General features: G+C 44.5%; 1 protein-coding gene across 2 annotated transcripts in view; it reads right to left on the bottom strand.

The window, feature by feature from the left end:
* The window catches only part of FHIT (fragile histidine triad diadenosine triphosphatase), a 797,037-nt gene that overhangs the window by 116,643 nt on the left and 653,377 nt on the right, over positions 1–27,017 (bottom strand). For both annotated transcript variants that reach the window (XM_044451960.1, XM_044451959.1), the window contains exon 5: positions 18,476–18,544. In XM_044451960.1, the coding sequence (XP_044307895.1) occupies positions 18,476–18,544 (69 nt within the window). The remainder of the gene's footprint in view (positions 1–18,475; positions 18,545–27,017) is intronic.

Genomic DNA, 27,017 nt, shown 5'->3' with positions numbered 1-27,017 from the left:
CTTTGCAAGCTTCTTATGGATCCCTTGGGAGCAAACACAAAAGGCATTTAATGTCATAATAAGTCAGTCAGTCAGTCAGCCAGCCAATCAATCAATCAATCAAAATCCCACTTTTGTTTATTTAGAAGCAAGCGCCACTGTGCTTAATGGGGCACACTCGCAGGCATTTATGTACACGTTTACCACTTCCATCAATCTTATGATTTCACAGACTTTTTAATGCCATTATGCCTTGCTACAATCCAAGATCTCTTTGGACAATATTTTGTACTTTGGGGTGAGTATTGGGTTTTCTGTAAATATTGTGTTCTGTTGAGCATAAAGCTTTCACTTCAACATTGGAACAGTCTGATAATTGGAAAGCTGGGAACATCCAGGACCAGGTGGATTTTCATCTGAGTAACACAAAGATCTGAAAAAATGCACTTGTGCCCGTTACTTCAAACTGAATATGAAGATGAAGAAATCAATGAATCGCATGCTGCTGTTGTAATTAGATATGTGAGAGAAATTCCACTCTATTTAACCAATATGGAAACCAAAACTCAGTTCTCCTAAGCAATATATATTTATTAAATTTGTATAAAAGCCACCTGTTAGCATACTGCTCCCTGGACAGCCATTACCGCATGCATGTCTTTTGCAATGGAATTTTCCTAATGCCTATATTAGGAGAAAGTGCACACAGAGGGAAAGCGATGTCTTAAAATGTAGTATATTTGGAAAAGACCTATTTGTAAAACCTGTATGTTAGGTAAACATGCTTTTTAAAATGTATGCATTAGGAGATGTCTGCACAAAAAGCATGGGCATATCCATGCAAACACTCGGTCTTAAAAGCAGAACAGTAAGAAACTAACAGAAACCAGTGCTGACATATTTGTTCATCTCTAGTTACGATGAAAAGCTAAGCTTTCTCCGTGATGCTCTTTGCTGACCCAGCGCCCAGCCGCTGTTTTGACTACAGCTCCGAGCCTTCCTGACTATTGGTCACGTTGACAGGAGTCGATGGAAGCTGAAGTCAAACACCTGGAGGGACCAAGCTGGAGAAAGCTCCTCTGCGCGATGTCATTTACTGATGGCACAGCTATGCGTCGAGCAATAACTGGGGCAGAAGCATTGGTGACATCTCCGCCCTTTGATTAGACATCCAATTCAAGTGATAGGCAGAGCTCTGACCACCCTGGGCACTTATTTGGATTATCCACAGCTTATTATCCACAGCTTAGTACAGAAAATAACTGCTTTCCCAAGTCATTCAGTGAAGACATTTTACCAATTTTTTGGACGTTCCTATGTGGTGCCCTGGGGGGGAGGAATGAATATTGACCTTTGTCAATGAGCTCTCTCCAGACCCTGAGAAACAGGCACTCTGTTGAGTTGCACTCCTTCTCATCTCTCCTGCTAGGTTAGAATTGGAAACTTCAGCATGTGCATTAGTCAACAGAGAAACAGTGAGGGAATTCCAATTTATGGCGAGAAACCCAAGCTGTGTCTGCAGGTGGGTGATGTTCCTTTTCTGTCAAAATCTGGAAAGCCCATTTCTGCTCTAATATGTCTGATTAAGCACTAATATGAAGTGTTTTCTGGACTCTGAATCATTTGGATCAAAATAGAAACCTTGCCCATCTGGTCTGGAAATTAAACGGGTCTCTTCTCAAATTTCAAAATTTGCCTTTTGGTTCCCCAGGAGCTTCATTAATAGACCAAAATTAGGATGCTGCTTAGCTCGTGTCAGGCGATTTATTGAGGTGGCATTGCCTAGGCCTGAGATTAGGAGCAAAATTAACTTGCCCATGGGGGGGGGAGGGGGGAGAGAGAGAGAGAGAGAGAGAGCACGCGTGCATGTATATGTATATATGGGATGGGGCAGAGATATCCAAGTTCTTTTCTTTTCAATTGATTTTTAAATGGTCTTTTAAAGATAATTATTTGGAGGGTGATTGCAAACTGAAATTAGAATAGGTATAACAAGTTCCAATAGATAAAAGAGGGCATAGGCTGCAATCCAATTCATATTTGCTAGGGATATGCTCAATTAGATATAATGGGCCAGGGATCTGATAGAGATGTATAGGTTTGCAATGTTAACTTTCTAATAGGTAGATTCATAAAGAACACCTTGTTATACTATGGGATAGAGAACTGGGATTTTAAGGTTGCCTCAGGATGGGACAACCTAGAATGAGCATAGCTGTTCTGTTAAATAGATGAGGAGAAGAGATGAACAGATGAGGACCTCCCAGGTCCTCTCAAACCCTACAGTTCTGGAGCTAGGAAACAATAGCTAGGAGCAACAGCTATTGTTCTCTGTTCAAATTCCTGTATGCATCCTAAACTCACAATGAAACACTGAAATATTCAATTTGGTGCCAGTCATCTTGGGGAAATGAGTAGGGATAAAGGGTTCTGTTTAGATACAGAAGTGCTGTTTACCCCTTTGATAAGTTACAAAGATGTTACAAATTGGCTAGCTCTGCTAAAGGGGAACATAGTTGGATATGTCAGTATTTATCTAGCAAAAAAATATGGTCCAAATGAACCGTGTTTCCAAATGCACTTTGGTCTATTACATCCAGGGCTGAGATGAAAATTTGATTTTTCTAACTTGTGGATCTAAGTGGGTGTGCGTGATTGGAAGGGGAGCGATCTTCTGGGGAAAAGGTTTCTTACTGTGTCACTAAACCGCCTTCTTTTTTCCATTCACTTTAAAAAAAAAGTACTTTCGCAGCTGCATTTCATAGGGGTGAATCCCCTCCAATAAAAAAAGGGCATTTCAGGAGAAAATGTGAACAAATGCAAATCTTCATTTGGTTTTTAGTTTTTAAAAAGCTAGGGGTGGAATGGATGTTGATTGACTCAGGATGGGTGGAAATGACCGAAGAGAGATGGTTCTGGCCATCCCTGCCGCCAAGCCACCGCAAAACACACAATCCAGCCTCTCCCCAGGGACTTTCCTATTGCTCATCTCAAGAATGTTATCCATATGACGGCGTGTGCGCCCTGTTTACATACAGGAGAGATGCCGCTTCATAAATACGAGCAATTCAGAACAGTGACTGCCTAGCAGATTTCCAGATCATCAGGAGGGAAATAGACTCTTTAAAAGCCAGTTGTGTCTGTGCACAACAATGAAGCTTTATGTCTATATAAACTGACAAGTCAAATTGTCCTCGGGAGCCCAATTCCCAGCATCATCACCATTTTGCGGTGATGGCTTGCCTCCTGCCTCTGCCGCCTAATGGCTGTGTCTGCCAAGACGGGGTAGTCAGTATGATTAAAATAAGCATTAAGAGACTGGCTTGATAATTAGCTTCTCTCGTGTTCTCCTTCTCAGATCCCCACCCTACCCCGAGTCTAGTTCTGGTCTGCAAACGACCAGCAGATTATTTAGTTCATTACTGAGGTACTGAAAGGACTGGAGCTGTAGGAGCGCATCAGGCGTGGTGGGCTTGTCTCGGAGCAGGAGAAGGCTGCGGTGAAGTGGCGCTGGAGCGCATGGGACTGGCATGCCGGGAGCTTGGGTTAGCAGGGTGAGGACATGTGCCGCCTCTGGCCCAGGCACGCACTGACCCTCCGCTTCTCACCCCTGGAGCTTTGCCGACATCTCACAGTAGCTTGCCGGGACCTGGATTTCCTCCAGAAGCAATGTGCTGGGCAGAGTTATCCCTTCTTCAGAGATGTGGCGTTGCCTTAGTTTCAAATGGGCAATGAAGGCCCATTAGCATTACCCCCCCCCCACTTCTGATGGACATGAACCTCCTAGCACTGCTTCACGGATGTAGAGAAGCACGGCTGGCTGCATTTCTGGGACTCCACATGGAGCCCTGCACTCCCAAATGTGCCTCTGAACCACTCGGAGTGGGAAACTTGCAGACCGTCAGATGCCATTGGAATACTAAGACGATCAGCCTTGACCTGTGGCCATGCTGGTTGGGACCATGTTCTTTTGTGAGCCGCCCCGAGGCTTCGGCGAATGGGGCGGCATAGAAATTTTCTAAATAAATTAAATTAAATTAAATTAAATTAAAATAAAATATGAGGAATCTACACAGAGGCTGGGAATCGAGTATATTTCTGGGCTTACCTTCAGTCCACTTTGTTGAAGCCCCTGAGCCCAAGGTTGCAGGGTACTTGCCTGGAGTTAAGCTCCACATGCAGTGGAAGGAAAGCGGCATCCTTCCTCCACATCATGTGCGGCAGGCTTTTTTTGTGCTGCTGCACCTGACACGGAGGAAGATGGCTACTGCACACCCTTCATTCTGCAAGCATCTGAGGACTTCCGCTTGGCTTGGCCACTTTCCAAGATCCGACCAAGCATGAAGCCGCACAGATTAGTGGCCAACACCGCTTCCCAGGGCAGCAAATTCCAGTTTAACTATATGCCGTGTGACAAAGGACCTCCCACGCACCAGCTTCATGGAATGACCCGGGTTCAAATGTTATGGGAGAGGAAGAAAAATGTCTCCCTCTCCACTGTCTCCACCCCAGGCGATATTTCAAACCCCTCCATTGTGTCTTCCCTCCCTCACCGTTCAAACAGTCTCCATTGTTGCGCTTCTCCAGCCCCCGGATTGTCTTTGTTGCCCTTCTCCACGAGGCTTCATCCTCGCCCCTCCATTGCTGCCTGGGGATGGTGGGGGTTGTGGCTCGATGCACCTGGAGGGTCTCACGCCCCAGGTTGGCCCGTGGGCCCTGCACGGCGGATGCCCGTGGTGTGTGACCGCTGCTTAGGAGGCCTGCGGTGGAGATGGTGGAATGGAGGCAGGAGGAAATGATGGGGCTGAAAGGGGCACAGCCCACGACTCCTCCTCGTGGCATTTGCCCTTTGAGAACGTGCCAAGCGGCTCACCAGCCAGAGCCTCCCCATTCGGGGCTTTGAGGCCACTGGGGACTTCTCACCAAGGTGCACGTCCCTTTTGTGGTCAAACTGAGGAGGGGCATTTATTTATTTGTTATATTTATATCCGGCTTTTTTTCCTTTCAAAGAACTCAAAGTGGCTTGCATCTTCTCCACTTTCTGCTCATACTCTTATCCCAACAAGAGCAACCCTGTGGGGTAGGTTGGGCTGAGAGTCTGTGACTGGCCCAAGGTCACCCAGTTGGCTCCGTGGCTGAGCGGGGACTCGAACCCAGAACTCCTGAGTCCCAGTCCCATGCTCTTAACCACTACACCACACTGGCTCTCTTGCCAGTTCTTGCCTTCTTCCAAGAAATGCACAGTGGCACGAATAGGTTCTTTCCTTTCCACGGGGGGCGGCTGAGGCCCCATTGGTGCGGGTGTTCAAGGATAGGCTGGACGTGCACATGGTGAACGCGTCCAACGGAGCAAAGCTCAGGGAGCCAAGGTTTCGTTTGGATGCCAGGAAGCACTTCCTGACAGTCAGGACCCCGAGGGTGTGGAATGGGCTTCCACAAGAGGTCGTGCAGGCCCCATCGGTGCGGGTGTTCAAGGATAGGTTGGACGTCCACATGGTGGGCATGTCGTGAGCGGAGCTGGCTGGAGCCGGGGGTCAGACTAGATGGCCCAGGAGACCCCTTCTGACTCGCTCTGTTTTCTATGTTTCTATGTTTCTATGAGAGGAAGTTCTCTCGAGCTGAGATCAATGGCAGCAACACCTGGAGGCTACAGCTGAGGAGGCTGGTGAATCCTTCATCAGCGGGACTTGTCTTCCATTGAAATGTTTGTTTGAGCATTATAGAAGCTGTCCATCATGCTGACTCCCATCCCCACCCTCAGCATCATCAATAGTTCCTATAAAGCTCAAAATAAAGGTGCAAGGAGGATCCCTGCTGAAATAGGGGCCACCAGTACCGCCTAGTGGCAGGATCCCAACCCCTGAATCCAAAGGTATAAATCAGTATCCCTCTCCAAACAGTAACCAATGGGATAGTACTTCTGGGAACCACCAATTCAAGGCACGGAGGCAGCAGCCTTGGCATCCCCATACAGTGGAATTCTGTCTGTAGACATGGAGGTTCCACCTGCTCCGTCATCATTAAGTGCATACATTTGGGCAGATTTCTGCTAGTGAATTGTTGCCATGCCAGCCCAGGTGCATCAACTGTGAAACCTCAGATGGTTTGATTGTCCTTCAGAGGTCATATCAGAGGATACGGCCTTGCTGAAGTGAGCCTGCACAGATTTTCTGCTCCTGAACCCTTATGAAATGGCAGGTTCTGAATGCAAGTAAAAGAGGAACTCCATTCCTGTCAATCCAACCGTGCCTAACAGAATAGCAGAGGATGCACATAAGCCCAATGTAATGGGGGCGGGGAGAAAGGGGGAGGAGTGTCACTATGGACAGGCCAATGCCATGCACAGCTTGTCATGCAGTGATGAAAATGGCTTTTCTTTTCAGCACAGCTTTTGAAAATTGCCCTCACTTGCCCTTCCTTTCAATAGCTCTTTGTGATGTCATCCTATCCCCTGGTTTTGATTGGTTGTACTGATAATCGAAACAGTCCCGAGCAGCAAACAGGTGCATCTCACTCCTGCGCTTTACACCTCTGGTTTGTCTGCAAGGCGGAGCCCGGTTGGCATTTACCTGTCACCAAGCCATCAAATTGCCCTCCATCCCATCCGCCTCCTTGCATTTGCATCAGGGCTTGTGCTCTCCTTGAATTCATTTGAGGGCTCTTGTCTTCCACAGAGAGTGCTTTTGACAACCCTCCTTTTCTCCTCTCGCATATGCAAAATGTTGGCTCTTAAGTGCCCACTTCACTTAGTCTTTACCTTGAAGAAGACAAAGGGAGACAAAGTGCCTGCACACTCTCTTGTAAGCAGCTCCTGGCACCCACCACAGGCTTGTTGTTCACTTAGTGTAGCTTGCAGGTCATTTGCTGCTGCTCGTCCTCAATGGCAATTCATTGGCAAACAAGTTAGCAACAAGGAGCCACTACTGGCCAAAGACGGATTGCTGATAAAGGGATTACTGCACGTCGGGTCCCCGAGGCCTCTTTTGCCTTGCTTGCACTTGTGGCTGTTCTCAAGCTCAAGGGTTCTCCTGAAAATGCTTCCTGAGATAAAGCTGGCTTGGCGTTTCCAGAGCACAGCGGAGTCTTTCATTGCAGTATATGCCAAAAGCTCGCAGAAGAGGCGGGAAGAAGATGCTTTAAGATGGACGCGAGGAATCCTCGGATGGCAGGGGTGGCGTTTCTGCAGCAGCATCATGCACTATGTGATGCCCTCACCCGGGGCTGAAGCCTCAGCTGGTCCTCCCATTGCCCTTGTCTGCTACGGCATGGCCTGGACAGGTATGGCCCCGAGAGACATTTCTGGCCATGAGCAGAATGTAGCGGTGCACTCCGACGGTCGACGCATAGATCTCAGGTCAGTACATGGGGGCAGGCAAGCTTTCCCAGCCTCTTCCCACTGCCATGCCATTCCATGAAGGGAGGGCACAAAGAAGCCTCTCATCAACCCTGCTGGCACTTACAGGCGCTTCCGGGGTGGAGCTTTCATTCATCGAGCGGCACCGTGGGCTCATGGGCACACATCACGGTGAGCTTGCACGTGACAGCTCTGTGCTCCCCATTCATCAGCTAAAGAGCCAGCCCAGGGAGGAACAACCCTAGGATGGCAGAGCTGGCGCTTCTGCAGCCGCATCATGCACTATGTGATGCCTTCACCCAGGGCTGCGGAGTGGGAGCAAGATGCAACTTTGCACTTTGCCCCTGTAAAATGTACCGGTCCAGATTCAAGAGCCTCACACCGATGCCGGCAGGGCCGAAAGTTGCCATTGGTGCCAGTGACAGTGTTCCTCTGTGATCGAATAGCATGTGGCTTGGCTTGGCTTGGCAGGACATCTGGTTTGGACAAGATGTAGCAGAGGCAAAATCTGACATTGCCTCTCCCCACACACTGTGGTTCTACCCCCACCCCCATATCTGTTTGCTACTTAGCCTTCCAAAATGCAGGCTGGGAGGAGGAAGATTCAGCTCCGGCTGCTTCCCTTGGACTGAGCAGCTGAGGCAATCCACTCTCCACGGAGGTCCCTGTGCTGCTTCCTTGGCCTGCTTTGCTTTGGCCCTCACCCTCTGGAACGGCTCCCCCCAAGGGTCCAAGCCCCTGCAGCAAGAGCCCGGCTGGACACAGGCACCCTTAGCAGGAACCACAGAAGCAGTCGCTTCCCTCTCACCTCCACTCCGGGCCACATTAATCAGCCATCATGCTGTTCTCTCAGCCCGGATTGTCGTACCCAGCGACTCACAGGCCCATGGTGCAGCGTTAAGCTGCGAGGCCATGGCAAGTGAAACCCAAATCTGGCAAGGCCAGCCCTGGAGAGCAGGTGCTGAAAGCACGTGTGGGGAAATGGAAGTGGGTGGAGAGGATGCAGAGCTGTTCCACAAGGAGAATCCGCAATCGTGTTCTGCGAGTGGAGTGCTTCTTCTGGATGCTGGATCCTGACGGAGAAGGGGAAATTAAGCAGATGAATCTTCTCCCAGCATAGAGATGGCATGAGGGAAAGTGCTTCCGTGGCTGAATACCGGCCTTGCCTTTCGCTTTTAAAAGCACAATGGCCCTGCAGGGAAGAGGAAGAAGCCTCCTTAATGGGAACAAAGGATGTTCTGTTCCCCTCATGATAGCGGTGACTTCTGCCTAAGGAGAGGTCACTCACAGATTTAAAACAAATTTCACGTCGTCCTTAGAAATCTTTGTCACTTCCCTTTTTCCTCCTCAGGGCTTTGTCTGTCCTCAGAGCACAGGAGCAGGTTCACATTCTCCAAGTTACGGGAGACCAAAGCCTGGCGTACTGTACTCCAGGTCATGTTGGCAATTTTTCCCTCAGAGGAAAATCAATACAAAATAATTAGTTTAACAGAAAAATAATAGGCAGGGAGTCTTTCGGAGAGAGAGAGAGAGAAAATCACTGGCAATTTAAAAACAGCTGTGACTTATATAGCTGATTCATTTTAATTTCCTGCAATAGGATTCTTTATAGCTACTCTCACAATTATCTCACCCTCTCCACTCAAGCAGCTAATACTAATGGTGGCAGGGTCTGAGTTCCCCAATTATTTAATCCATTGCCCTTCTGTGCAGACACCGGGCCCAGCTTTGCCTAAAGAAAAGGACTCGTAGATTACCCTTTCTGTGAAGTCTCCTTTATTCCATTTGCTTAGGGCATGGAGGAAGAAAAGAGAGACGGCTGGAGATGACTCTTGCTCCTTCAAGGCCAACTTTAGATCGTCCTTTTATATAGCAGCCAACACTTTCTGAGGAACTCTCTGTGTTCCAACCATGAAAAGGTCAACCCAGGAGGGACTGAGGGCACAGCCTAGCAGGAGCTGGACCTGGTGACCTGACACTGGAAAAGTTGTCATATGAAACCAGACTCTGAGTCCTGCAGCAAGAGCCCCACTTTAGTTCTTTCTCTGGAAGATGCCTCTGAGCAACCCTCGCTTGTAGTCCCCTTGAGAAGATGAGGATGGAAGGTCCCCAAAGGAACCCGAGGCTTCTGCTGTCACCTCCTTCCACAAAGGTCTCCCTGTCAGTGCTCTTTGGTAACACAGATGACTCCTCATAAGCTCCCCTGGCTTTCCTGCGTTCACGGCCATGTCTTCACCCAATGCAGGGCAGCTTCTCTTTGAGGTGAGATGAAGAAACCACTTCTCTGCATTTCCACTTCAGACCTCAGCATGCTTCTGACTGGCATGAAAACATCACTTTGGGCAACCTGCTGTCTGGTCTAGGCTTTCATTGCAAGTTTGCGATAGCGATGGGAGAATCAACAAGGTTCCAGACTACTGAGCTTCTTCACATTCTGCCTCAAAGCTCAGTCAACCCGTTCCTGTACCCAGAGCCTCTAAAACATCACTCTTAAAAGCTCGCATGCAAATTTACTAAATTCACTTTTCCCCATTTACTACCCCATACACATATTCATTTCTTCTAAAAAGCACATTTTTCTAATGAAGTCATTTTGTGAATGAAATCGCAAGCAAAAGAATTTCCCCCCTCAAAATGTACTTGCATTCACATCCAGGCATGAGAACAGGGAAAATTCTGATGTTAAATGAACTGAAATGAATTTTACACATTGCTAATTTTAGATATCCCACCAGACCTTGGTGTCCACAGGAGCCATCTCTGACTTCTGGTCTAAACCAGGTACAGATCACTCCTGCCTGCTAATTCTGGAGCAGTCCATTTCCAGGGCTTCAGAAACTCTACACAACCTTATTTCTAGAATGGGAGAGGCTGCTGCCTTCATATCTGGTTGGCCACCAGGGAACAGGCAGGATCTTGGGCCAGCATTGGTCTGATTGAGCAGGATCCCTCCCGTGTTCAGTCGGCGGCTGTGGTTCTTCTGCAGGCTTCACCCCAAAGAGAAGAGGAAAAGCCACACAGAAGAGTCTTCCCATCTTTCCCTCCCCACCAAACCCTGTGCTGAGAAAGTGATGGCCTTCATTCTAGCTCCTCCTTCACTCAGCCCTGAACCCTCTGATGCTACACTTGAGGCGTGCACTAAGCCTGACACAAACATCAGGGTTAATTGTATTTTAGTCATGAGGCTCCTTTCCTATTACGCTCGGCTTAGAGATATATCTGTGCAGCATAGCAGTTGGATGCAAATAAGAAACATGTAACTAGGGATGGATTAATCTGTCAGTGTTGGCTGCTCTCACTTTCTCATTATTCCAGTATTAAATTCATCCTGATATCAAACTCTGTCCTGAACTTTAATAATTTTTCAATCTAAACTCTGATATATCTTTTTAAAGTTCACATAAAATGTCCACACATTTTTGTTTTCAATTTTGAACAATAGCTGCATTTTTACCAGATACCTTTCTTAGTCTGAAAGGAATTTTCATGAATATATGCATTTTTCTGTGCATTCTTGCCAGATACAGAAATGTTGGTATGCATTGCTTGGTGAATTCCATTGCAAAATTCAGAGAAGTGTGCACATCTTGGGCAAACAGAGTTTTGGTTCATGTACTGCTTAAAATGGTTAATTTATGTAGTTCTGCATCAAAGGCAGACTGAACCCCCAGTTCTAATATAGACATGCCGGCCCCAATCCCACTGCTGCAGTGCTTCCAATAACACTTTCCAGTCACACAGTAAGAGAAGGCTCACGGCCCACTGAGAAACCGATGGGCACTTTCTCTGAAAGTAATATCAATCTCAGATAAGATGCATTAAAATATTGGATGCTGTTATGACACCAATAGATTGCAAAGTACCAGGAGATTAAATTCCCAGTACATTACCTATTCAGGCAGTGGCAAAATACTGTGCGACAGGATCATCTCATCGTATTTACAGCTTAGGGTTGCAAGAACTCACAAAGAATCTCATCAAAGCACACGTTTCCAGCTGATTCCATTTTCAGATTCAGGCAGCACACATAATTTGGATATAGCTCAGAGAAGCAGATGAGCTTTTGAACCCCTTCCTGCACTGAACACCTCAGTCTGGAAATTTAAGGGGTTTACTTCTTTTCAAACAAACCGGCTGTGGAAAGGGACATTGCATGAATATGTATGTTTATGCCCCGATAGCAATGATGCATGGCTGCAAGAGAAAGGGAGAAGAGAGAGATTTACTGAGGACTTCTGTGCAGCTATTTCCTCAGATGGGGAGCATGGATGCACAATCATGTGAATTGCCAAGAAAATCCACAGGTGTTGGAGAGGAATGAATTTCACTTACCCAGATAATAGGATTCGAGGTGACAAAAATGTGTTGTTGTTACAGATTATGAGACAATAAGAATCGCAGGAACATAGAAAATGACTAAGCATCTAATAGAAACAGAATTAATACGGAAATTATAGAACATGACTGCAATGATAAAGCATCCGGCCTGGCAAAGTAGTAAAAAGGCAGAGCTTCAGCACAATACTCAAAAGCACAATACTCAAAAGTGTGCGACAATAAGTTGGGACCGATCATAAACACTTAGTGTGCAATCCAGTGCATGTTCGGACAGAGAAAAAGCCTACTATGCCCAGCCAGCCTTTGCTTTCTAAACTTCACATTGATTTTAAATCATGCTTCTTTTTTGAATGAAGGGAAAATCATAATCAAACTTGTATCTTTAAAGGAGGCATCCTTTTAAAATTAACAAGTGTGCATAGATCCAGGGCTTAGCTTAGCAGTCCTAAAAGGCGTGTTCAAGTGTTCCAGTTTATAGAACAGCAAGTGAAAACAATGTATTGCTAGATCTCATTCATGGGCAACTTAAATTTTGATCTTATTTGCTTCATAATCGAGTATTTTTGATTTTTAATAGGTTATTATAATGACAACATCCATAAGACGCTTTTAATCCATAATTTTTAAATAGAAAATTATAGTGACAACACCCATAAGATGTAAACAGTATATATTGGCACTGGTGTTTATCAAATGTAGCCATCACCCATCACTCCAAGAAGCACGTGCCCACAAAAACGGTACCCAATCCCAATATTCTGCACATACCCTACAATGCACTAGGAAGTTTGACCATATGAATTCTGTTATATTTGGCAGGTCTTGTAAGGTCCATGCATGTTAATAATCTGCCTGATCCTTATTATTCACACATTTTCCCATGTCATACAACAGGTAATCATGCACGGGTGGATAGTTCCATTAGAATCAAATGATCTATAAATGTGATTCTTCTTTGTTCAGATTATGTCCTACCTCTTGCAGGTCAGATGGGGGTGGGGGCTCATCATGATATTCTGCCTGTACTCTGTTTTGTTTAATATTAATCTTTCCCCTTTACCTCAGGACAGTTGGGACAGACGTCATGCAACCGCAAGGATTGTTCCACAAAAAAACCACCAAAGGATGCTAAACATATTCCTTCCCCAACAGCTAAAAGACCCTGTGGAATTGCTCCCCTCTCTCCTGCTCTTGGAAACTCAGGGAGAGGACAGCACAAGGTCTCGAATTCTCAGGAGTGCGGCGCTGGAACTGCCACCTTTCTGTGTATATAAAATGAAGGAATTAGAAATAGACATATTGGTCCATCCACTGTTACTTCTGGAAAGTTGACCTGATTAGAGTCATTTATTTATGAACAACATTTATATACTGCTCCACTCTTAAACAGATTCTGGAGTGGTAAACAAGAACAAGATGAAATATTATATTAAAACAGTACTTTTTTTAAAAAAAGTAGCTGTTCAGTCAAGGGAGACATTCAAAATAAAAACCATTTATGTGGAGCACCAGAAACAGTACAGTGTTGGTGCTCGCTTAACCTCCAGAGCAGGGCGTCCTAGAGAAATGGAGTCCACTACACAGAAGGCTCTTCTCCGGTTGGGCCATAGGTTCATGCAGAACTACCAGGAGATGCGATCTGATACTGGGTTGGTCGGTAAGGGAGAGAGCTCTCCCTCAAGCATCATAGTCCAAAGATGGTTAGGGCTTTATACACTAGTACCAAAACCATCAGCCTGCCAGTAGGGAATACACAGCCGGTGAAGTTCTTTCAGCAAAGCAGCTGCTTGCTGAAAGGAGGCAGCTCATGGCAACAATCAGAGGAGCAGCCTTAAGGGGGAGCCCCATGGAGCACAGAGCAGTAAGCTGGGCCCAAGGTTGCTAGTGGTTGTTCCAGTGTGGCCAAGCTGTCTCTGCCTGAGACAAGCCATAACTGCCAAGTAGTCAGTACTTGTAAAAGACCCTCCAATCCACCATGGGCACCTGGGGGAAATGATAGTTCGAGGATCATCTCAAGACTATGAACCAGCTCCTATAGAGAGGGCAAGGCCATCCGGGACAGGCAACGAGCCTGGCTCTCAGACTCAGGAGCTACCCACCAACATGTCTTCTATCTTGCCAGGATTTGGATTCAGTTTATTGGCCCTCATCCTGCCCATCACTGACTCTATGCTTTGATCCAGAACTTAGAATCATAGAATAGTAGAGTTGGAAGGGGCCATGAAGGCCCCTGCTGTTTCAGGACACCATGTTACACCATCCCACTCAGATGGCTGTCCAGTTTCTTTTTGAATGTCTCTAGTGTGGGAGAGACTATCACCTTTCTAGGCAGCTGATTCCACTGTCATATTGCTCTGACAGTGAGGAAGCTCTTCCTGATGTCCATCCTGAATCTGGGTTGTCGCAACTTGAATTGATTATTCTGTGTCCTGCATGCTGGCATCAGCAAGAAGAGATCTTGACCTTCCTCTTTGTGACAGCCTTTGAGGTACTTATAAAGGGATATCATGTCCCCTCTCAGTCTTCTCTTCTCAAGGCTGAACATGCCCAGTTCTCTCAGTCTCTCCTCACAGGGCTTTCCAAACCCTGGATCATTTTTGTTGCCCTCTGCTGGACCCTTTCCAATTTCCAATTTACCTGCACCTTTCTTGGTGCCCAGAATTGAACACGATATTCCAGGTGAGATCTGACTACTGAGTAGTATAAGGGAACTACTACTTCTTGTGATTTGGAACTAATACTTCTCTTAATGCTTTCCAAAATAGCATTTGCCCTTTTGGCGGCTGCATCACATCGTTGGATCACGTTTAGCGTATTGTCCACAATTACTCCAAGATCTTTTTTTTCAGGTCTGTTGAGCCACGTATTCCCCGTCTTGTATCAATGCATTTGGTTTCTTTTTCCTAGGAGGAGGACTTGGCCCTTGCACAACCTCTCTTGATTTCGATGGCACAGTGAGGCAGAGCTGCCAGTCATCAGCATACTGATGGCTCTTGGCTCCTTATCTAACGGCCTCACACAGAAGTTGACCAGGAACAACATGATGCGCTGCAGAACCCATAGCTCAATTGCCAAGAGGCCAAGGAATAATCACTGAGAGTTACTCTCTGGAACTGACCCCACAGGTAAGATGTGGACCACAGTGCCTCTGATGTCCAGGCACCAAGGCAACCCTACAAAATACCACGCGGTCAAGGGTATCAAAATCTGATGGAAGATTGAGCAGTGGTTGTACTTCCCCCATCTTTGCCTCAGTAAAGGTCATCCATCAGGGCAAGCGAGGCGGATTTGGGATTAACAAAGCCCAAAGCCCTGTCTGGGATTAACAGCGTTCTCCGAGAATGCCTGCAGTTGCATTGCCAGAACCCTTTCAAGTATCTTCCCTAAGACAGGCTATTTGCAACAGAGAGGTAGTTGTCGAATACCATTCAGTTCAGAGTGGTCTCACAGAGGTTTCTTTACATTTAGAGATGGTGCCATTTTGGCTGGTCACCCAGGATATGGCTGCAAGGTTGCCTGGCATGATTTTGAGTAGAATCCTTTTTTTAGATTTAGGTTTCTTAGATGAAATGCCTTCGGTATTTGAATAACCGGTACTGTTAATACCCACTGAATCTCAATGAAAATCTTGATGGCTGATGGGCAGTGTAGAAATATAATAAATAAATAAAATCTGACCTCAGTTTGCTGGAATTGGCAGCCTTCCATAGAAAACACTGGTAAAAACCCATCAAAGATTTATCATGTTTTGAAATGGGAGATCACAGCAGCCTTTCCTCACAAAATTGAAAACTCTTTGTTTGTCTTCCCCTCCTCCGCTCCACAAGCCCAGTGGTAACTTAAACCCAGCTGCTTAAGTCATAAGATAAAAGAACTGTGCTATAAAGCAAAATATATTAACTTTTAAAATATTACTGTGGAAACTTGTCACCACTATATAGAGAGAGAAAGTGAAAGGGAGAGAGGGCCTCCAAAGCAGGCCTTCCTGCCCTGCCCATCTGGAAAGGGAAATAATTTCTCCGGCATTTCCTTGCTGCAAAGAGAAGGCATTGGGGAGTTTGGGTAGGGGGAAAAGCCTAGAGATATTTCTGTTTTTTTCACTTCCATGGGATCCTGCACCCTTCACACCTGTGAATGTGGAATGCCGACTATACAAGATCTAACTTACATGCAAACTCAACTTAAAGACGAATTTCCATTTTCTCAGGCACGGAACCTGTTCATAACCCGGGGACTGCATGAATTTAATGAAGAACCATGTTTCTTTTTTCATATTTACCTTCTGAACATCTGCAGACTTTTCATTGCACCAAGTGATTTGAAGAACATTTCATAGGAATCTTTAAGTTTATTTAGTAAGGGTTCAGTAGTCTCAGTAATGACAGCTTTCTAAATATTCCCATTGTACAAAGTTATAAGATTATGAAGGCGAGCATTCATTCTCCAGCAACTTGAAATTGTTCAGGTATTGAGAAGCCGCTGGGGAGACCGAGAAGAAAGAATCTGCATGTCTGTTTTTTCCTCCTCACTCATGAAAATGGTTTCCAAGGAGGGCTGGCTTAAGAGGCAGTGATGTGTGACAGTCAAAGCTCAAGGAAGCTATTTTACCAGCAACTGAAATTTTCAGAGTGTTTGGAAATTGGCTTATGAATGCGCTTCTGTTCCCCAGTTCGACTTGACTGAAATGGAAGCCAGAAAGCTGCTAACTCTTATGCCGAGCCACTTCCTCCAACCCCCTGAAATTGAAAGTGATTCCTAATAGGTATTCCTGTGCCGCCAAAATGATTTAGCATAATGCGCTGAATGAGATCTCTAAGTCAAAATATCTTTCCCTAAGTGATTTTCTTGCTGTGTCTCTGAATGTCAGAGGCAAGGGAGAGGACGCTGCATGCTGAATTCCATTGCCAGTTTAAAAGTTTTACACTGAATAATTCATACTTGGGAATGGCTGATCTTTTCTTCCATGTATAATACAGCTTAGCAACAGTAATGTCATTAGGCTTGGGCCTACTTTGCTACGGAGGTCCATTCTCATCGCACATGGCAGCAATCCACCAAGATACTTGTACGGTTCTCTACTGTTTGTGTATGGACAGCCACGTTCATTATTCTTGCGTGCCACCTTGTTTTTTGAGATGGTCAATTGGTCCAGGATCTATTTTGGCATGCAATATGACTTCCATGTGGGCACTCAGGGTTGATAATAAAGTTATCATCATCAAACAGTACAAACTTCACATGAGGGATAAGTGAGAAATTTGTTTCGGTTCAGATTTGGTAAGAATAGCTTCAGACTCACAAGTTTCTCCATAAATCAAACAAGAAGAACATGATTTCTTAAAAAGTGACTATAGGAGAAGATGAATCTGTCATTCATTAATCCAAACCCCAGGCTTTGAGTATATAGTTCTTACAAGCCTGGGTTTGAACACCTGTGTATTTAAACATGTCTGTCTATATAACTGAATTAGGATTGTCACTTTTTATTTCTTTCTGACAGGCTGTACACATTGAAACTGACTCGTAAATACAAGTGAGAATGTTGATAGCTTTTTGATCAGAGTTTACAAAATTTGAGAATTTCTTCTGATATGGGAAGGATAGAATTGAATATTTTAACATTTAAATGTGAGAGAAAGCAAAACTTACATATTCATTAGTTCCTACTTCACAGGTATGTAGAATTTGTTTCATTCATGTATTCATTCATTCATTCATTCATTCATTATATTTGTACTTCACTCATAATATATATGTGAGATATAAGGCAGGTCATTATCTTGGGAGTTCATGAAGTCATTACCTAAGAAGCAGACTGGCAAATATTTCTTGCCTTTACAGAATGTGTGTTAGTTACCAGCATGATTCCATTTACAGAAAATGCTCTGAGTATAAAGTAATATCATACTTTGGTTGAAACTTGATAAGGCTGCTAACAGTTGGCCATCCTCAGATAGGCATGTTGCGCTGTTCTACATGGACAAGTACTAGGACTAAAACAATAGCCATTCCAGACTCAGATATCCACCATCCAAACCTGATTGATGATATATATGATGGCCTCACTGTTTCTAGGAAAAAGAAGGCACATATTCTGTCTTACACACAAAATCATTCCCCCCAAAAGTGCTGAAACAGTAGTCATTAGGCATGACAAGCAACAAAATATTGACATGAAAAATATAAGTTCTGGAGGAAAATTTCCAAAAGCATTTTCTTGTGCTGAAATCTTGCAAAGCATCTCAGTATTCATGTCTGAATTTCTCCTTAGCAACAACTATTATTTACAACAGGAGTGGGAAGAAAGTCAACAAGGAACTGCAGATAGATTGTATGTTGTCTTGATGTAAGTAACTCTTTGTTATTTAATAATGGCAACAACCAAGTTACTTCCCAACCCCTAGCCCAAATAATTCCACTGAAATTATAAAGGCTGAATGTCTGGGGATGTAATCTGCGGTGGGATTTGGGTGTGGCCAGATGCTGAGTTCCTTTCCGTTCAGCTCCAAAAGTATTGCCTAAGCTCAGAATTCTTATCTTTAAGTGCGCATTTTTGTGTGTAGTTCTGGTTGATGGATCCCAAGGATGTTGTGAACAAAAAAAGTAGACTCTCCACACTGCAGTCTGCCCACCTCTGCTCTACATCATGTAGATCACTGGGGTATAATTCAACCCCTCTAAAAATCAATCTAAATGTTCTGAAAATGGAAAATACAGCTTATCACGCTTTCCCATCAGATTCATTTTCAGACTACAACACCCAGTAAAATGATCAAATAATAACTTTTTTGAGCTCAGACATACCTCATCATAGATGTTGTCATTCTTGCTGAAATCTCCAGCCTTCCTTGGAAGTATATGGACATGGACATGCTAAAGAATTAAAACAAAATCAAACACATAATATTGATTATAATCTTCTAGAGAAACAGGTTGAGCAGTGCTCATACTGCCATTGTTACTGTATGGTTCTGCCTGATTCTTACGGATGCAAACTGCGGTTTTTGTTATTCTATTTTCATTATTTTATTCTTTTGCAGAAGTTGCTCTGTGAAGGCAATTGCCATCAATGGTGGTTTACAAAGAAACATTCAAATATTTAAGGATTTCATTATAAGCCAGGATGATATTCAAGCTTAGAGACAACACAAGTAAATAAATATTCCCTACCCCACCCAAGTAGCCAGTGGAATTAGATATGAGGAAAAGTGTGCTCGTTGGCCCTGTGAGGTACTGGCCAGACTAGCGTTTGCCTTATCAAAGAAAATGGAATGTTTTCTTATCACCTGCATTGTGGGTCTGAGGAGCTGCCTTGCCAAAAAAATGCCATTGTATTGGCTAGGGATATATGAGAATTCTCTTTGGGAAGAGAAAAACCTGATGGATTTTCCAGTTCTTTCTGGATTCTGTTGCATTTCCCCCTGGCTGGCATCAGCTTGATTTGTACCAAGTTAAGCCTGTAAGGGTGATTTCTGCTTTGGGTTGTGCTTTTATGCTTTACGTCAGCCACTTGCACCTTCCCTTCCCTTCCCTGGCCTTGAAACAAGCAAATTGTAATTTGTGCAAATTGTGTTTTGTTTTCAATTCCTGTCTTTTTCAACTGCATACTTGCACACTTACAGGCGTCCAAAATGAAAAGTCACACCTGCTCAATGCCTTGGGAAGTGACTGCTGTTAAAATGCATGGACACTAATAAGAGAGGTAGCAAATAGGGTAATTTCTTAATGTGAGCTTATCTGAGAGCTGCCAAATAGAAAGCTGGCCTTGTGGTCGTGTGGAGAACCACTTAGCTCTGTCAAAATTTTTATTTTATTCATAAAGTCATGGAATAGTAGAGTTGGAAGTGCCCTATAAGGACAACCCCCTGCTTGATGTAGGACTCCGAGTTAAAGCATGTCTTTGTAAGTGTCCAGAGACTTTTAGTAATGGGACGGCATGTAAAAGCTTTTTCAAAAAAGCATCCCTGGCTGTTCGAATGCCTGTTGAATGTCTCAAATCTGGGAGAGCCAACTACTTCCCGGGGCAATTGGTTCTATTGCCATACTGCTCTAATGGTCAGGAAGTTTACACTGATGTCTGGCTGAAATCTGGCTTTCTGTAACTTGAGCCCATTATTCTGTGTCCTGCACTCTGGCATACTGAGAAGAGAAACTGGTCTTCTACATGACAGCCATTTTAAAAGGAAGCCTCTTGTTTTTAAAGCTGTCAAAACCTGGTGCTCCCATAAATGGGATGGCTCATGAGTTTCCATTTTTCCAAGCAGTTCAAGTCTTGCCAAAGGGTGGAAAAGGTGCAGGATGCTGAAAAATGTCAGATCCACAGAAGAGATCGGAACAGAATGGAAGAGAGAGAATGGCACGATGGAGGGAGTGAAAGGGCCAAGCCAAGATCTTTTATCAGCTTTGCTTTCACTTGACATCTCACCATTTAATAGCTGTCAAGTGAGAGCAAAGTAGCAAAGTAACGTACATGCAGCCTCTTTTGGTCAACGTCCATGGTTAGTACCTATTGAATGTTGATAGCAGACGCTTCCCAGGACATTGAAAGGGCACAGATTTTCATTCAAACCCCTATTTGCGTGCTGTACACAAGAGGACTAAATTTAAAACAACAACTGGCACAAATGGCAGAACCTGGGGGTGGGGGCAGGGAAGTGCAAAACCTGGGGAAAAAAACTGGTGCCATCTTCCATGCTTGCTGGAATGGAAACACTGCAGAATTCCAGAAGTGCAGAATTCCAGAATTCACTGGGAATATGAAACAGTATTCCCAGTGCTCTAACTCCTCTTTTGAAAGACCTGCTCTGCTTGCCAGTTGCTTTTTAGCACAACTCAAGTGCTGGCTTGGATGCACAAAGTCCTCAGTGGCTTAGGGCCCAATTATCTCAGGGACCACCTGTCTTGCCATGAAACTGCCCAGCAATTAAGATCCTCAGGAGGGGCCTTTTGAGGGTGCCACTGCCTTCAGAGGCCCGTTTGTCAGGTGTGTGTGAAACAGCTTTCACTTATGTTGGCTCCCAAACTTTGGAATAAACTCCCTCAAGAATGAAATTGTCTCTTGCTTTCTCGGTCTTCAGAAAGGGCATAAATGCACAAGATTTCAGGTTAGCCTTTCAAAATGAGTCATTTTAATGTCTTGCTGTTTTTAATGTTGCTGTTGTTATCATCTTAGGCTTTTGTTGTTTTAAATGGTTGTAGACCACCTCTACAGGTTTTTAGCAGATAAAGTGGAATAAGAATGCTAATAATAAATAAAATAATAAATGAGTTGAATACTTTAATACGTACAGTATTTTGTACTATAAATACAATACATTTTGAGATATTTTCATTGCAATTCTATTATCAAACACAGCTTCCCATGGAACTTGTTTTTCAGAAGAAAACAGTAAAACTGTTCTTTAGCTTTATGAAGAAATCCACTGAGAAAAGAGGATAAGAAAGAAGAGGGTAAAAAAATCCATTGTGGTATGAGATTTTGAGAGGAAGTTGAGAGGCTCTGTGGAATTATTAGAGGCTGTCAATCTAAGTTTTGTGTCTCATTGAAATGACAGTACAGCACACAGGTGACTATCAAGTCTTTGAAAGTGACAAGGAGAAAGATTTCCCAACCTGGATGCCAACAAACAGATTTAAATGAAGAGAGTGTTGGCTACTACAGAAGAGAGGGAGTGAAGGAGACTAAAAACACAAGAATAGGCTGAAATCCATCTTGTGCGACAAAGCAGCAGCCCCTGCCCCTCAAAAAAAGAAGTCTATGCGAGTTCATGACAGCCGATATTCAGAAGTAAAGCTGATGGGGACAAGGAAGAGGTGAGTCTTCCCTGCCCTTCACATGCGCTCTGGAAAGATCAGAGAGTTTCCAGACCAGCCCAAAACGAAAGGCTGGTCTGCAAAGGGCTTGCAAATCTGTTCAGAGAACAGCAGCTAATTTACATACCAGCTGGGGCATCCCAGTTAAATTACATATAGGTGACTAGACAACAGTTGCGGAAGTAACTCTCGCTGAATATTATTATTATTATTATTATTATTATTATTATTATTATTATTATTATTATTAAACATTTCTATGCCACCCCTTGCCGAATGCAGCAGGAAGTATGTAGCACAACTAAGGATTTAGCACTGCAGCCTCGATTGTTTGATTGCATCGGGTTTTAAAAGATACCTCTCCCCCCTCTCCCGCGCTTGCACGTATGCATGCGCACACACGAATGCATACACACATGCACACTGGTGGATTACTTGAAGGTAAAAAGGGAATCAGAAGCAGAGAACAGCTTCTTCAATAGCCATTAGAGGCAGCTGCCCCTGGGAGAGCTAGTGTTTGGGATCTGTCTGACCAGGGGGATGGAAGTGAAGGGGTCTTCAATCGTTCAGAGCATCAGTGAGCCACTGGAGGGACGGCCTCCCTGCCCAAACTTGGTGGCCACTCAGGAGGAGAAACTGAGGTTGCTGCCTTAGTCCCGTGTGGCAGGGAGGTGTGCCCATCCCCGGGGTTTTCCGTAGTCACAACTTCTTTCTTCCGCTCCAGAAGAAGGAGGGCATATTAAGGAAAGGTTACTGCAACTATGAAGATACACAGTTGGACCAGGACCTGATATTTAAAAGGTCTGGAGAAGGCTGATTCCTGCCTGCTGGGGCAAGGAATCCAGTTTAATTCCAGTGCTCCATGCAGCTGCATGCGCACGGAGCATCTGAAGTTCTGGAGGAGCCTAGCTCGAGGGCAGGGTCGGGGAACTATGCTGTGAGCAACATCCTTGTGTTCACCTTCACAAATGAGACCTTGACTTCATAGTACTCCAGGTCCACAGAAGAACAGCTCATTAGGAAATCTAATGCGCATTGCTCACTGTACGTGATTCAGCTTACGAGGGCCATTCACTCACTGGGATATAAAGAACTCACGGTTGGGGGCGGGGGTTAATGAGGTGCTCTAAGCAGCTCTCACGGCTTCTCCAGCCACCCTCCTGGCCAAAAGCCTAATCATTTATTATTTGTTGTTACTATTATTGCTGCCCATTGCTTTCGGAATAAGCTAAAGATGCTTTTACCAAAAAAAGGTTAAAAATGGTTCTTTAGAGTAATACATCAGTGATAGTGTTCTGATAGTGTATAATACTAATACATCACAAAAGTGATAGTGCTCCTATGATGTATTAGTGCAATATATCATCCCAGCATCATTGCCCTGATGATATATTGCTCAAAACCAGAATGTGAGCCTAAAAAACTCTTGGGTACCACTGGGTCCTCATCCACACATTCACTTAGAAAATTAAGGGCTGAAGGAAAACGGAAGAGGACAGCATGGTGCTGTATGGACTGTAAAAGTGGTAGCCAAGTTGAGGCATCCGGGGAAGCCCTCAGTTTAACACAAACAGTGTATATCGTAAAATTGCACATTTTCTTCTGTGCTGCAGTCCATCACAGTGAGATCACTTAAATGCATTGAAATGAATGGCTTTTAAGCAAGCGATATACCGGATTGCAGCATCAGAGATGTATGGACCCTACAAGAGGAAGTTCCAGGTCCCAGCAGATTGTCCTGCCAGCCAGTTCTAATCCTATGCCATTTGTGCTTCCATCTCTTTGGGACTTTATTCATTGCTTGCTTTAATTGAAGATCTCTGGTAGTTTTAAAATGTATTTTTAAAAGTTACAGGATTAGATCAGGTCACATAAATGTATAATGGTTTTTCTCATATCCATCTTTTGTCATCATAGCTCAGAGTATACATACGTGAATGTTACTCTCAGGTGTGGACCATCATGGGTTGAGTCTCAGCTAGGCAAACACTCACGTTCCACACTAGTTTGCACACTGGTTTTTGTTTCCCTTGGCTCTTTGTAGAAGTGCTGGAAACAACCAGCATTTCAATCACCTCTTGGATTGCAGTGGCAAAACTTATGGGAAATGGATGCAGTAAATAGCCCTTCTCCTTTACAGATCCTCTAGTAATGAATCCTGCTGCCTAACCTAATCCTGCAAAGGAAAATATGCCACATTCCTAGGAGTATCTGAGACAAGGCCCAAACCAACCATCATGGTACAAATGAACTGTAGATGCACAATGCAAAGCGGCCATTCTCATCTGACAGATACATTCATTCATTCATTCATTCATGATTTATTTTCACTTGTATGCTACAGCCATAGCCATGAGGTTCTCTGGGCACCTTGCATCTAACAACCACAATATAAACAATTCCAAATAAACAATACATAAAAATCAATAAAATAGTTCAATAAAAGCAATGACAGCAACACTCAATAATAAAAGCATCTGCACAATCAAATTAAAGTGATCAGTTGAATAAAATTGTCTCCATACATGTAGCCTACATGTAAATAGGCTCCTCACCCATGGGAGAATCCTCTCCAGTATTCTGACACAATATGGCAATACACAACAGGTGGAAGAGAGAGAGCTGTTGAACTCAAAAGCTTGCATATTTTTATGCCAGCAACAGATGGATTGATTGATTTGTACCCTGCTGTTCTCCCAGAGACTTAAAGCAGTGCTTTAACATAACAGGAACACTGTGAAGTAGGTTCCTTCCAGAAAGCAACTTCCTCAAGGCTGGCCGCTGAATTTTATAAATAGTGATATGAGTCTCTTTTCCCTTTCCGATCCCAGCAAACCACGGACATTACATGCCAGTCTCTTTTCACTTGTTCAGTAAAACAGCAAAGAGACTGTGTTATTTTAAAATATTCCTGGGGCTTGGTGCAGTAGCAGAGGACGTCCTTTGCAAGCAGAAGTTTCTGCCCCTGCAACTCCAGGGTAGTGCTATGAGAGATTCCCATAGACAACTTCCTATGTTCTTTCCTCTACGTTGTTAACTATGGGAGCATACAAGGGGTAAAGTGCATTTTGAGGTGGAGGGTGTGAGCTCTGACCAACATGCAGGGCTCGAGTGTATGAGGAAGGAGGCATTTTAACAGGGCATGCAAACAGCAGTCCCATGGGCAGTGTGGTGTAATGGTTAACCTGGGACTCAGGAGATCCAGGTTCTAGTTCCCACTCTGGCATGAAGCTCACTGCTGACTTTGGTCCAGGCACGTACTCTCAGCCTAACTGACCTCACACAGTTGCTGTTGTGCGGAAAAAATGGAAAGGAGAACTTTCTAAAGTGCCTTAGGTTCCTTGCAAGAAGAAAGACAGGATATAAATGCAATGTAATTGCATTCTTTGATGATCATGATCGGGGGGGGGGGAGGTAAATACATTTTATATCATGCATGAGAATATTCACAGGAACATATTTCTCTTTCTCTTTGTCCCAGATGGAGAAATCTGTCAATCTTGATTTTGCTCAGTTTTTTATTGTGCCTGCTGTTCGGTTTGTTTTGGCTTGTTTTCACAACAGTTTGTGAATTCAGCCAAACTAACAAGCAAACAAAACCAGCAGGAAATGAAAATATTTTTTATGCACTTTCCCTAGTGTGTACGCCCTTTTTATAACTATTTTCCCCCTACATTTTACCTCAGTTTATGCCATTTTCAGTGTATTTTTCCTTGAGATGAACCTTTTCTTACATTTTTTGAGTTGTGAACTACATTGTAAAATTAGGGAATGTCCGATTTTTGTCACACAAGTGCATCCTGGTTCACATACAGATTTAGAAACTGACCTGAGTAAGTCCATTTTACAATTCAGAGCAAATATGTTTCTTCTGAAACTATTGCTCAGATCTTATGAGCATTACTGGAGCCGATTAGAAGGTGTGTAAGAGCACAATAAGCAACCTGACAGACAGACAGTTGCAGGCTCAGACTCATTCTGCTCAATGACTGTACTTGCTGCAGCCTTGTAACTGAGCGGCAGTTGTGCACTTTGTGCATCAGGATGTGACATGCTGTCGCGAGGACTGCCAGTTCCAGAATTCCTTGAGCAGACAATGCAGAACTTTTAATTTCAGACTCCAGAAAGATGCTATTCTGGAAAAGCAGGTTGCTTACCTGTAACTGATGTTCTTCGAGTGGCCATCTGTGCAGTCACACATATGGGTGCTGCGCCTGCGCAGTGCCTTTGGCCGGAAGATTGCCAGCTAACGGTTTTTGGCGGGAAGCTCCGCTCCCCCTCCCCCCGCAGCCTATAAAGAGAGGAGTGTCTGCCATTTTGTTCAGTCTTTGACGACCGAACGTGCGCCCCCTCGTGGAAAAATTTGTAATTAGAGATAGGGAAAAAGAGGGTCGGTACCAGAAAAAAAGGGAAGCTTCGGTACCGATAGATGTGTCCACTCACCGACAGCCGGCAGGTGGGTTGTGTGACTGCACAGATGGCCACTCGAAGAACATCAGTGACAGGTAAGCAACCTGCTTTTCTTCATCGTGGCCTCTGTGCATCACACATATGGGTAGATTAACAAGCTTACCATAAAGGAGGAGGGAAGGTGTCCTCAGTGAAGAACAGACGAACGAATGGTTCTGCCAAAGGAGCAACCCCATTGAGCCCGAACATTGAGACGGTAATGTCTGGCGAAGGTGCAAGGGTTCACCCAAGTGGCAGCTCGGCATACATCATCAAGCGAGACCCTGGTTGCAAAGGCAGATGAGGTTGCAACGGCCCTAGTGGAATGGCCTCGAGGGACTGAAGGCAAATCGATCTTAGCCAGTTGATAAGATTATAGTGGGGACTATCCATCTGGAAAGTCTCTGTGGCGTGACTGGATCACCCTGATCTCTAGTGGAATACTTAATGAACAGTCTATTTGAACGTCAAATAGACTCAGTCCTCGATCTGTAAAAGGCTAAGCAACGCCGAACATCAAGTGAATGCAAAGATCTCTCCAGTGGAGTCAACGGTAATGGAAAAAAGGCAGGTAACACAATATCTTGCCCCATATGAAAAGGCATAGTCACTTTAGGCAGAAAAGACGGGTCGAGGTGTAAAATGACCTTCTCCCTGTGAAAGTTCAAATAAGGAGGGTCTATGCGGAGAGCGCAAAGTTCACTGGCCCTTCGGGCTGAAGTGACCGCCACGAGAAACGCTGTCTTCCATGAAGCCAGGCGCAAATCCACTGTTGCCAATGGTTCAAAGGGGGCTTTCGTAAGGGCTTGTAGAATGACAGAAAGACTCCAGCTAGGCATTACTGGTCTGATTGATGGGTTAAGATTATACAGTCCCTTAAGAAATCTCTTGACAATAGGTTGAGAAAAGAGAGGTGATCCATCGACTAAGCCACGATAGTAGGCTATCGCTGCCGTATATACATTAATAGACAATGGCTTTAATCCAGAATGGTGCAGTTCTAATAGGAACTGAAGGATTTGATGTATAGATGACATGAATGGAGAGAACGAATGAGACTCGGCAAAGGTGGAAAACCGTTTCC

The sequence above is a fragment of the Varanus komodoensis genome, unplaced genomic scaffold, assembly GCF_004798865.1.
Source record: "Varanus komodoensis strain SLA01 unplaced genomic scaffold, ASM479886v1 scaffold6_4, whole genome shotgun sequence".
In the NCBI taxonomy this organism is placed as follows: Eukaryota; Metazoa; Chordata; class Lepidosauria; order Squamata; family Varanidae; genus Varanus; species Varanus komodoensis.
This window is presented reverse-complemented; position numbering and strand designations above follow the sequence as displayed.